Genomic DNA, 11,698 nt, shown 5'->3' on the forward strand with positions numbered 1-11,698 from the left:
CCTCAATTAAACGCCAAGCATGTTAGCATGTAAGAGCTCTTTACAGAATTGCAAAAGTCTCTCAAGCCAATGTTCTTGTGATAATTCGAACGAAGCATGTCTCCCCCTTTTCAATGTGTGTCGCTTACCCTAACTAGCACCCGACCAACAAAATTTCCATAACATTTGTGTCGATAGCATGGAAAATGGCCTTGATCAACACTTTCTTTCCTCCTTGGGACAAATGGTTATGACCTTGCTTCATTAGTGCTTTAGAGAGCTTTGGCTGTAGATTATGTAGGTTCCCAATATTCGTACATCCCTCCGGAGTGGGAAGCCCTATGTACATAGGCTCAAAAACAGATTTCGTGACATGTTAGACACTTTTAACTTCATAATAGATCATCAAGGAGTTGGCATGTGACAATAACGTATGTATTAGTTACCCATTCAACGCGGATAGCTTGCTTATGGTCAACCTTGAAAAGTAAAAGAGTGTCAGCCACAAAAAAACATACGTGATACTCAAAGACGGTCTCAGATATACTTTTAGGGGCTCTAAGCAGATTTTGCACCTCTCTATGCACACAAGAGGGACAACGAGTCACACACAAGAGAGTGCGAAAACATATTTAAAAGTTAGAAGTGTTTCAAAATAAAGTGTGCGGTGCAGCACCCCACGGCTCCACCGTTATTCTCAGCCAAGTCATACATGACATGATCCAATGGACGACTTTGTGAGCGAAACTAGAACCTTGCGGGTTTTGATTTTCCAATATGGATAAGTTATACGCGCCGAGTAGCACACTTCGTTGACAAAGTTTACCGTAGCACGAACTTCACTGACATAGCAATGTAAACAGTCTCTCCACGCCATGTTTCTTTCTAGTAGTAGCATAACTTCTCTTTGTCCTACACACACCCAGGGTCCAAGAAAAGAAAAACGGCACGCACCGACGACGACTCGACATCACGGTACATCGCTATTAACCACGAGACACATCAGTGGTTAGGTTAAAAAAGTCAAAACCGCTGACGTGGCAGCCCCGGTCGCAGTCAACGGACGCGCTCCTCTGCGGCAGGTCTCACTCAAGTTTCACCTACCACTCTGGGCCCGCCCGGCGTCCTCTGTCACCGGAGAAGTTACCTTCCTCCCACTGCCATGTGGGCCCCGCGAGCTCTACTCACTGACCTGTCTCCCACCAGCCTCCTCGCCGGTATATTACCCCGGCCCCCAAATTCCTCTGCCTTCCCAGGAGCAGGAGGCCGAGCAGTCGGAGCACGAAATCCCGGCCGCCATTCCTTCAGCTCCGACCAAAGATTTCCATCCGGCGCCGGCGGCGAGATCCATGGGCTCCATCGCGGCAGACTCGGCGCCGGGGGCGCCGGCGGAGCTGGTGTTCCGGTCCAAGCTCCCGGACATCGAGATCCCGACCCACCTGACGCTGCAGGACTACTGCTTCGAGCGCCTGCCGGAACTCGCCGCGCGCGCCTGCCTCATCGACGGCGCCACCGGCGCCGCGCTCACCTACGGCGAGGTGGACGCGCTCTCGCGCCGCTGCGCGGCCGGGCTGCGCCGCCTCGGCGTCGGCAAGGGCGACGTGGTCATGGCGCTGCTCCGCAACTGCCCCGAGTTCGCCTTCGTGTTCCTCGGCGCCGCCCGGCTCGGCGCCGCCACCACCACCGCCAACCCGTTCTACACGCCCCACGAGATCCACCGCCAGGCGACCGCGGCCGGGGCCAGGGTCATCGTCACCGAGGCCTGCGCCGTCGAGAAGGTGCGCGCGTTCGCCGCCGAGAGAGGGGTGACCGTCGTCTCCGTCGACGAGGGCGTCGACGGGTGCCTCCCGTTCGTCGATACTCTCCTCGGAGAAGACGGCGACGGCGGGGAGCGGTTCGTCGACGAGGTGGTCGACCCCGACGACGTGGTCGCGCTGCCGTACTCGTCCGGCACCACCGGCCTACCCAAGGGCGTCATGCTCACCCACCGCAGCCTCGTCACCAGCGTCGCCCAGCAGGTCAGCTACGCTAATGCTTCCGTCTCCATTAGGCCAAGCTACCATTGGAGCAAGCTCCGGATCGTTAGGGCGTTACCTGTTTCCGTGTCTCGTGATGGCGTTTTACGCTTTCCAGCTCGGGAAGTTCTTTTTCCCACACGCTTTTCTGTCGGCGCCGGAGATTGAGTGACCAATTACTGCGCTGCTTTAATTCGCGTCATTTATTACCGGATTGGGCGACGCGATCCCGATTCACGTATGTGGGACCCACACGGATCAGCCTCCTTGATCCGCCTGAAGATTCGCGCCACGCATGATCGATCACTTCTATTTTCGTGACGCTTACCAAACTAGGGGCCAATTAGCAAGTGCAGAGTAGCTTTTTAAAAAAAAATCAATACCATAAATATTCGTACCAATAAATAGTATATGGTAAATATACACTAGCTATCTTCAAAGATTACAAAATAAAGTCGACCAAATCTTCGTGATTTGCGAACTTTTTTCTTCTTCCATGACACAATCTTATACTTATGTGAGGACAGTCAAAGATAGATATCAAATCGTAGACCTGTGAATACCAACGAAGCTTCTTCCATAATTTTAGTTTGAGCTGCACTGCTAAGGGTATGTGCACACGTGCGATCATTAAAATAGTCAATCAATATCGGCAAAAGTACGAGCACCAATATACCGGAAAAAAATAACAGAACAACATGGTCGACGTCGCTGGAGAGCCGAGAGTACGAATCACCATTGTCGAGGACGTACCCCTCCCTAAACCGGCGAGGTTGGCCGGAGGAGGGGGGTGGGGCGATCTATAGCAAGTGCAGAGTAGCTGGTTGCACTTGAACATGTCAATCCCATATTCTTTGGAAGCTCTTCATGCAGATAGTTCATAGGTTTGTCGGATGGCTTGTAATGCACACCTTTTACTGAATTGCTTCATCTTAGGCTCTTTAAAATTACCTTACAATTACTATACCACTCATTTCGTAGGAATACGACGTATTTTAAGACGAACGATTTAATATAATTATTTATATAGTGTTTTCTCGTGTAGTAGATTCGTTCATATTCGCGTGTATCCATACACTAAAATTTGTCTCTTTATCGAAAAGATATTGTACGCTAAAATGCGTCTAGACCCAAATCTAAGTAAATCTACTACACTTAATTTGGAAAAGAGGAATTACTTTTCTAATAAAATATCGTACGGCGCCTTATTCATTCGAATGGAGCAAATTAAGATTTCTCGGACCTCTGATTTTCTAATATAAAATTTCCATGTCATTTTTACTGCTCAGGTGGACGGTGAGAACCCGAACCTGCACTTCAGCTCGTCCGACGTGCTGCTGTGCGTGCTTCCGCTGTTCCACATCTACTCGCTCAACTCGGTGCTCCTGGCGGGGCTCCGCGCCGGGTGCGCGATCGTGATCATGCGCAAGTTCGACCACGGCGCGCTGGTGGACCTGGTGCGCGCGCACGGCGTCACCGTGGCGCCATTCGTGCCGCCCATCGTGGTGGAGATCGCCAAGAGCGCGCGGGTGACCTCCGCGGACCTGGCGTCCATCCGGCTGGTCATGTCGGGGGCGGCGCCAATGGGCAAGGAGCTGCAGGACGCGTTCATGGCCAAGATCCCCAACGCCGTGCTCGGCCAGGTCAGCGTTTCCTTCACTCTGTCAGTCCAATGATTTGCTCGCATGATCGACCAGTGATACTGAAGTGACTAGTGAGTGTGATGCACGTCAGCCACGGTACCGGCTGCAGTAGTGGGTAGCACAAAAGGTTTATGTATAAATGGCATCTTGCACGGGCAAGCTAGTGACCATCAACCGCGATGGTAGATTCATGGTTGTTGTGGGCTTGAGGGAAGCATGCTTTTTTACTCCACTTGATTGGATTGGCACGCGAGTTGAGGGAGGACGTAGTTGGTGATGGTGGGTGGCATGGTGGTGTCGAGCTTTTTGGCCGCTTTTGCGTGCCAAAGAGCGATGCGGATTGGGCATGATGGGGGCTTGGTGTTACGGGGACATCTCATCAACCTTTACACCTCCGCCGTGATGGCTGCCGGCGTCGTCGTGGCCGGAAACGCACGCCACGGCCATGGCCAATGATCCGGGCAGGTTGCCGTCTCTGCAAGACACGCATTTGATTACCAACTGCCCGTCGTCACACTTTCTGGTGTACAAGTCTCGCCACTGATGCCACCACGTTTGTCTGAATGTTTTTAACTTGCAACTGAACATCACCTAGATTGAATCATTTAAATTACAGCGTTGATCGTCAGCAACTGAACTACCCATCGTTTTCGACAGGGATATGGGATGACCGAGGCCGGCCCCGTGCTGGCCATGTGCCTGGCCTTCGCCAAGGAGCCATTCGCGGTCAAGTCCGGCTCCTGCGGCACCGTCGTCAGGAACGCCGAGCTCAAGATCGTCGACCCCGACACCGGCGCCTCCCTTGGCCGCAACCTGCCGGGGGAGATCTGCATCCGCGGCAAGCAGATCATGAAAGGTAACACCACGACCAGATCCTTGATCACTGTTAGGTAGTAACATGTATAGTCTTTTAGTTCAGTTCCTTTGCTTTGAGTCCACCCGTCACCGTCAAAGAAAAGCATTTCCCTAGTCTGACTGACGGCGTAGTCCAATATTCTGTGACTAATTAGGTGAGTGGCTTGCGATCAGCCCAGGTAGCTTGTGAGTAGATGCTTAGTTAGGTGAACTGTTTGGGCGGCTCTGCTTGCTTCTCCAGCGCTCAAATTATTGGCACCTTTTGTACCAAACTCGTTTCCCTTTCTGAAAACATGTTCAGATGCATAGTATATATCCGTTTAGTCAGTCTGAGCATCCTGGAATCCCAAGCTCCAGCAGGTTGAGACTTGAGAGAACGGATGCCTCCTCACCAGCATGTGTGCTCATGTTCTGTCTCAGTTTGGCCACTAGCGGACGAGTGGCGGACTGATCTGAGGAGTAGTTGCACCGAGGCTTCTTTCTCCCTTCTGCTGACCAAACTCTTGGTGCATCGACAGATCTCCAGTTAGGTAGTTGGTGACTGGTGAGCCAACTTGATCCAGCCTAACCACCACGTAGGAGGTGGTGACCCCCTTCTGGAGCACGTCTCCATAGTCCTGTGCAGCTGTTGTTAAATCATCCCCAGCTTGGCCATGATCCCATTCTGGAGCACGTCTCCACGCATAGTCCTTGGCAGCTGTTGGCGTATCATCGTCAGCTTGCCAAGCAGCTAGCTCATCGACCACGACGACATAGTCAATGATAATTTGGTGTCCCTTGGTTTTCAGTGGCAGCGCGTCTGGACTATGGTGCCTGTATCATCCCTTCGCATATGTAGGCGTAGAGTCCTGGCTGAAGTCCGAACCCATGAATCTCAGATGCGGATATGTGCACCGCTTGCGTGCTGGCGCACGCGCATCAATGCAACATCAACAAGAATACAAGCCAGCATATGTATGAATGTGTCCAACCTGAGTTTGGCATGTTTCTAACATGAGCACTCGTGTATCCATCGTGTCAACTACCGTTTTCGCCGAGGCTTCCGATGGTAATTCGTTTGTTTTTCTGTGTCCAAACGAAGCAGAAAAACTCCTTTTGTTTGGTGTGTTGAGCTATCAGCCTCTGCGTCTGACCCATCACAGGACCTACAGAACCCCACTTTGACAAGGTTTGGCTAGTCAAGTTTGCTGGACTGCAAAGGCTTGGCCAAATAAAAGACCTTTTTTTAGAAACAAAGGAGATTTTTTGAAGTTTCAGCACTCTTTTCTAGTGAAGTTTCTATTTTTTTGAAGCTCGGCCGAAAAAATAGATCATTTGGAAGTATCACCATTCTGACTGAAATGTCCCCCACACTAAACCAGCCCAAGATGTGGATAACTCCAAATTAAGTTTTAGATCACAATCCAGTTGTGTGTTACATGAGGTTCCAGCAGTGCAATCAGGCCTGATTATAAATAATCAAAATTGGCATCTTTTAGATGGTCCACACTACATATAGTTTTGCGGTCCAGCATTTAATATTAGTTACGAAGTCGCACTAAATCACCCAAGAGATGGAAAACTCCAAATTAAGTTTTAGATCTCAATCCAATTGTGTGTTGAATGAGGTTCCAGCAGTGCAACCAGGCCCGAGTACAAGGAATCGAACTTGGCATCTTCTAGATGGTCCATACTGCATATAACTTGCATTCATTGATGCAGTATGATGGTCATGTCAAAGCATTTCCCAAAGACTATTCAATATGCACGCTCCAGAACAAACTCCCACGCATGACTAGTCATATTTGCTTTAGTCTGTGTCTTTCTTTGAGGGAAATGACAGGGCTTGATGCTCATTTTTAATTGTTAATGATTTGTTTGACTTGGTACATCATGACTGGATGCATTGTGGTGAAGTGGAGATGTTTTGCTCGTTCTTACTTGGCATATGGATGCATTGCATCCTATATGATTGGATACATCGTGCCAACAGCCAACAGCCTGTTCTGCGGCCCCCCATGATTGTATACAAGATACTAAATGATTCCTATTTTCGACCAATTTCATGTTTTTTTCTTCATTCGTCCAAACCAAGGGAAGAAGCACCGGCCACTCTATTAATAGATAGGAGAGTTTGCAAGCACCAACCCAACAAAGCTCTTTCTCGTTTCATGGTTCTTTGCATATTGATGGATGATGGAATCCTTTTGTCATTCCATTGGGAAATTGTCGATGCTGCAATCCATTAAAAACTCTTAGACAAACGACACCCCCAAAGGAAAACAGATATTGGTTTCTAGAAAAGAGAATCTTAGAATTTGGATATGATAAGTATGTTGCTTTCGGAACAGCTTTCAGTGACTAAGACACTGAAGAATATTCAACATTTCATATTTCGACTTTCGTGCTAATATGTTGATACCAAAAAATAGACACATTGCTTATAGGGATTACTACAGGTTGCAACTTGCAGCGTAACTATCACTTGGTAGCATCTGTACTAACTTTCAGACCTGAATTTGTCATTCACTACCATTCAGTAGTATTTCTACCTAAAATAATATCTCTTCACCTGGATATCTCTTATCTAAGAAGAATGTACCAGTAACGTGGGATAAGGCATTGACTTGTACTTGATTTTGTGAGAACAAAAATAATTCTGAATACACACGAGGACGCTGAAAGATGAAAGTTCATGTAAATGACAAAGCCTATGTTTTGCAGGTTACCTAAATGATCCGGAGGCCACAAAGAACACCATCGACAAGGACGGTTGGCTGCATACTGGTGACATTGGTTATGTCGATGATGACGACGAGATCTTTATTGTCGACAGACTGAAGGAGATAATCAAATATAAGGGATTCCAAGTACCTCCGGCAGAACTTGAAGCCCTTCTCATTACGCACCCTGAAATCAAGGATGCTGCTGTCGTATCGTAAGTTGATGCATTGTCTAAAAGTATTCAGGATCCATTTGATCCTTTGAAAATTTGATCTGGACTGCTAAACTTATACTGGTTTTCATTGTTGCAGGATGCAAGACGAACTTGCTGGTGAAGTTCCGGTTGCGTTTGTTGTGCGGACTGAGGGTTCAGAGATCAGCGAAAACGAGATCAAGCAGTTCGTTGCAAAAGAGGTAAAAACAACTTCTCCACTTTCCACTATTCAATTTACAGTGCACAAGCAGCAAATAGGCAAATGTGCCACAAGCAGTACTTAGGAGACTCTGAAAAGAGCATAAATGTTTGCATTTGTTCAGGCACCTTTGATTCAGTGCGAAAACATGTGACAGAATAAAAACCTGATAGAGTTCAAATGTAACAAACTGTGCAATGATATTACAGGTTGTCTTCTACAAGAGGATCTGCAAAGTGTTCTTCGCAGATTCCATTCCAAAGAGTCCTTCCGGCAAGATCCTCAGGAAGGACCTGAGAGCAAAGCTCGCCGCAGGCATTCCCGGCAGTGATACCACACAGTCCAAAAGCTAAATCAGATATATTGTTTCCCAACCTTACACACCTCTGTCCAACACCATGTAATGTTCTTCATATAAACGGAAATTATTACATATAGAAGGGCCGATTCTTTTTACTAGATGTGTCCAACATATGATATGTTTGTTAGGCCGATGATGTGTAACCTGTCATGTATAGATACCGCCTTTTTTTTGACAAGAAAGGCTGATTATAATGTATACCGTGAGCTGAATATTTGTTCAGGGAGATCAGGATTCGGTTGCCAATTTTTTACCTTTTAAGAGGACTCCATTACATCCTAATTCAGGTTGCTCTTTCCTGGTTAGAAACGATGTTTTCTCGTGAAGAAGAGTACATTCTGTTCAACTTTTGCAGAGTGCTACAATGGCGTCTAACTATGAGCAATTTTAGACAGATTATACCAGATTACAGGAACTGAAGGACACAAGATTGCAGCAGTTTATTTTTTGACATTGACTGGATTACAACAGTTCATTGCCCCCAGGGCATTATTCCTGTGTTCCAAACAGGGCCTACCAGGTATTGTGCCAGGAAGATGCAACCATCTCCGTCTTTCCACAGGCAGCTAATTTCGCGGTCTATGAGTAATACACAAACCACACTGTTACATACTATTTTGCTGTGGTAAATAGTAAATACACTGCAGCAGTAGTACATAGTCATGTCTTCTCACACTTTGTTCAGAACCATGTCTTCTCACACTAAGATAAGAGGAACTGCAAGGCAAGCCCAAACAGAACTTCACTTGAGCTAGAAGTCCAGCCGGGCACGTCTACGCAGCCCAACAGCACTAGCTAGTGATCATCGGTAGCCATCCTGGTACTGGTCTCGCTGCGGCCTACTTCGCCGAGCAGCCCTGCGAGTGGGAGAGGGATGGGTAGAGGCGGAAGAGGTTGCGGGCGGAGATGCCGGAGAGGAAGGCGGTGCCGGCGGCGGCGAGCATGCCGCAGACGAGGCTCCCGGCGACCTGCTGGCAGAAGCGGGTGAAGATGTTGCAGACCTTGTTCCACTGCAGCGCGTGCGCGCCGTCCAGCGCGATCATGCACGCCTGCGCCGCCGCCACCGTCACCGCGAATGTCAGATACGCGCAACCCTGCACGCAGATATGCGCATCACATCGTCAGAGTTCAGACACGAGGTAAAACAACTCTACTCAGCGCGCGCTACAGGTTTTGCTTAACGGCCCATGACAAAATAATGAAATGTGGTGATACAATAGGAACCACAAATATTTCTTCCCCATATAAAAAAACACAAAACTTTTTGATTGAAATTCATGCAAATTCAACAAACTTTGGTTAATTTTGTACACAAAATTATCAAGGTAAGAATTCTAATTCTCTAGATTAATTTTCAAATTATTATTGGTCACCGGCGGCTTCTTTTGACACTATCAACTAATTAAAATGAGCAAGCTTATTGACACTATCAATAGAAAACACAATATTTCTTTCCCATAACAAAGAAACACAAAACCCTTTGGCTCAAATTCATGCAAATTCGGCGAACTTTGGTTAGTTTTCTTCACAAAATTATTAAGGAGTGTTTTATAATTATCAAGATTCTAGTAGAGAAAATTGGTATTTTCCGGTTATTATTGGTCACTGGCGGCCTTTTTGGAAGTATCAACTAACGAGTAAGTTTCTTTTTGCGAGTAACTAATGAGTAAGATTCCTAAGAGATACAACAATAACTTGACTTGTCGGCGTAATGACCTAAACCTTAACCCTCTTAAATTTGTACCACATGCATGGTAGACTATCATACATCAAATTATATAACAAAAGCCTTAAATTTGTGACCAAACTCACCCACCCACATGACTTTGTGGAGACTGATCAGTGATGAGCTCCAACTTAGTCGATGCATTGATTATTTGCTTCTTACTTACTAGTACTATGTTAGGGGGTAGGTTATGGACATGGGGTTTTCACAAACCTTTGTACAATCATGTGTACTTACATGGAGTAGTATGTAATTGTGCAGGGGGCGGCGTTATCCCTTTTTCGAGAAAAAAATGAAATAGCATGATATCAGTTTTTACAGTGACCAGGTTTTAAATTTTCACTTCCTTTGGAAATTAAAAATTACACATAGTTGGATGCATGCATGTGTGCATGTGCAGGTGCAGCACTAGGCACTTGGAACATAAATGCATCGATCTTTTTGGGTCCGGCATCAAAATGATCGATCGACCTAGGCTGGCCCTCGGCGCATTGATGCAAGCATGAATGGAAACAGTTGTGCAGCTGCAACTAACGCGCGCAGCAGTTGAGCGTGTCTTGGTCAGATTGGCAATTCCGCTAGTTTGGGAGTACAGCGTTTCACAGCAGGAACGAGCTGCCGTGGTGCCGTAGATGGTAACGCTGACGCGACAGAGCTGAAGATGCTTAAGTTACCAATTTCAGGCGGCACTATCACGATGGGGATGGTCCGGTTACAGGATACGAAAGCTCAGTGCTAACTGTTTTGACGTGGAATTCAATTCCGGTAATCGTTGGTCAATTAATAAGCTGCCGAGTTAGTGTCTACTATCTTGTTTAAATTTGCTAGTACTTCTAATCAGAATTGATATTGTGTTGAATTGTTGATTATCTTAGGTAGTATACCCTCTGGTAAAAGGATAACGGATCTGCCGTTGAACACAGAACACTCTTGGTTTTGTGCGTGTGTGTGATGATCCAGGTTGCTGACAAGCTAGACGCTGGAATTCATGAAGAAGAAACATCCAAAGCTGGTGTGAGGTAGTGAAGAGTAGTACCTTGTCGAGGAGCAGCCAAGCCCAGGCCAAGGCCCTGCTGTTCCGGCAGCGGTTGTCGGCGGCGGAGCAGCGGCCGACGTAGAGGCACCGGAGGAGGTGCAGCAGGTGGTACCCCGCCGCCGCGCCGGCCGCAATCGCCAGCACCCTGCAGATGAATTGACACCAGCTCAGTAAATTCGCCGTCGCACGGTCAAGACGGCACAGCTCGATCTCTATGGATGGCTTACCAGAGCGCGTGCACGTCCCTGACGGTGGCCTTCTTCCTGATGAGCAGCACCGTCTCCGTCTCCGTGTCCAGCCCCACCAGCAGCGCCGCCGCCGCCGCCAGCGCCGCGCACGCGCCCCGCATCAGGCCCTCCGCCTTCACCTCCGACGCCCTCTTCCTCCTCCCCGCATCCATTGCTCAAGCCAAGCCTGATGATCTCTGTACTGTAAGCGCTTGTTGCTTCGAGCTAGCTAGCTATGGCGTCTACTCTAGCGTCGAAGGCGAGCGAGGGGGCGCACGCGAGTTTTATAGGCGCGCGCCGAGCCTAGGAGTGCGAGGTGTACTGTGTGTGCATGTGCTTACGGCGGCGACGACTGTGACGTGCTCGTGGCGCTGTGTAGTGGTGATTGGGGAAGTGGGTGCCGATCGAGTGATCGACCCGACCGGGGCGCGCGGTTAATGCTTAACGGACCCGACCTGGCCGCCAAACCGACCTACGTGAAGTTAAGCACCGATAAAACCGAGACAAAGTTTAACTTAACAAAGTTCTCTAGAAAATAAATGTACGATGAATAGATGTGGTGCTTTGTTTGCTGCTCGGACACGCCCCGTGCTATTGGAAAATATGAAGATTTGTTTTGGGGTCACTTTCATATATGCCTGCCTAACCGAGTTGATGATGCCGGTGTGGCATGTCGGTGGTACCGCCATCATCAACTCGGATAGGAGGCATATCTTCATGGCATGGTAAATGCAAGACCT

The 11,698-nt window shown here is 48.1% G+C and overlaps 2 protein-coding genes across 2 annotated transcripts; one reads left to right on the forward strand and one right to left on the reverse strand.

Moving 5' to 3' along the window:
• Window positions 1–1,266: 1,266 nt before the first annotated feature.
• Window positions 1,267–8,215, forward strand: LOC124699483 (4-coumarate--CoA ligase 4-like). Its single transcript, XM_047231785.1, has 6 exons — window positions 1,267–1,997; window positions 3,284–3,637; window positions 4,295–4,493; window positions 7,196–7,409; window positions 7,507–7,609; window positions 7,818–8,215. Exons 1-6 carry the CDS (start codon window positions 1,329–1,331, stop codon window positions 7,959–7,961), a joined length of 1,683 nt encoding a protein of 560 aa, XP_047087741.1. The 5' UTR covers window positions 1,267–1,328; the 3' UTR covers window positions 7,962–8,215.
• Window positions 8,216–8,390: 175 nt separating this feature from the next.
• On the reverse strand, window positions 8,391–11,196 carry LOC124684347 (CASP-like protein 2C3). Its single transcript, XM_047218681.1, has 3 exons — window positions 10,959–11,196; window positions 10,732–10,876; window positions 8,391–9,063 (listed from the first exon to the last, which is right to left on the reverse strand). Exons 1-3 carry the CDS (start codon window positions 11,129–11,131, stop codon window positions 8,809–8,811), a joined length of 573 nt encoding a protein of 190 aa, XP_047074637.1. The 5' UTR covers window positions 11,132–11,196; the 3' UTR covers window positions 8,391–8,808.
• Window positions 11,197–11,698: the final 502 nt, after the last annotated feature.

The sequence above is a fragment of the Lolium rigidum genome, chromosome 1 (assembly GCF_022539505.1).
Source record: "Lolium rigidum isolate FL_2022 chromosome 1, APGP_CSIRO_Lrig_0.1, whole genome shotgun sequence".
NCBI lineage: Eukaryota > Viridiplantae > Streptophyta > Magnoliopsida > Poales > Poaceae > Lolium > Lolium rigidum.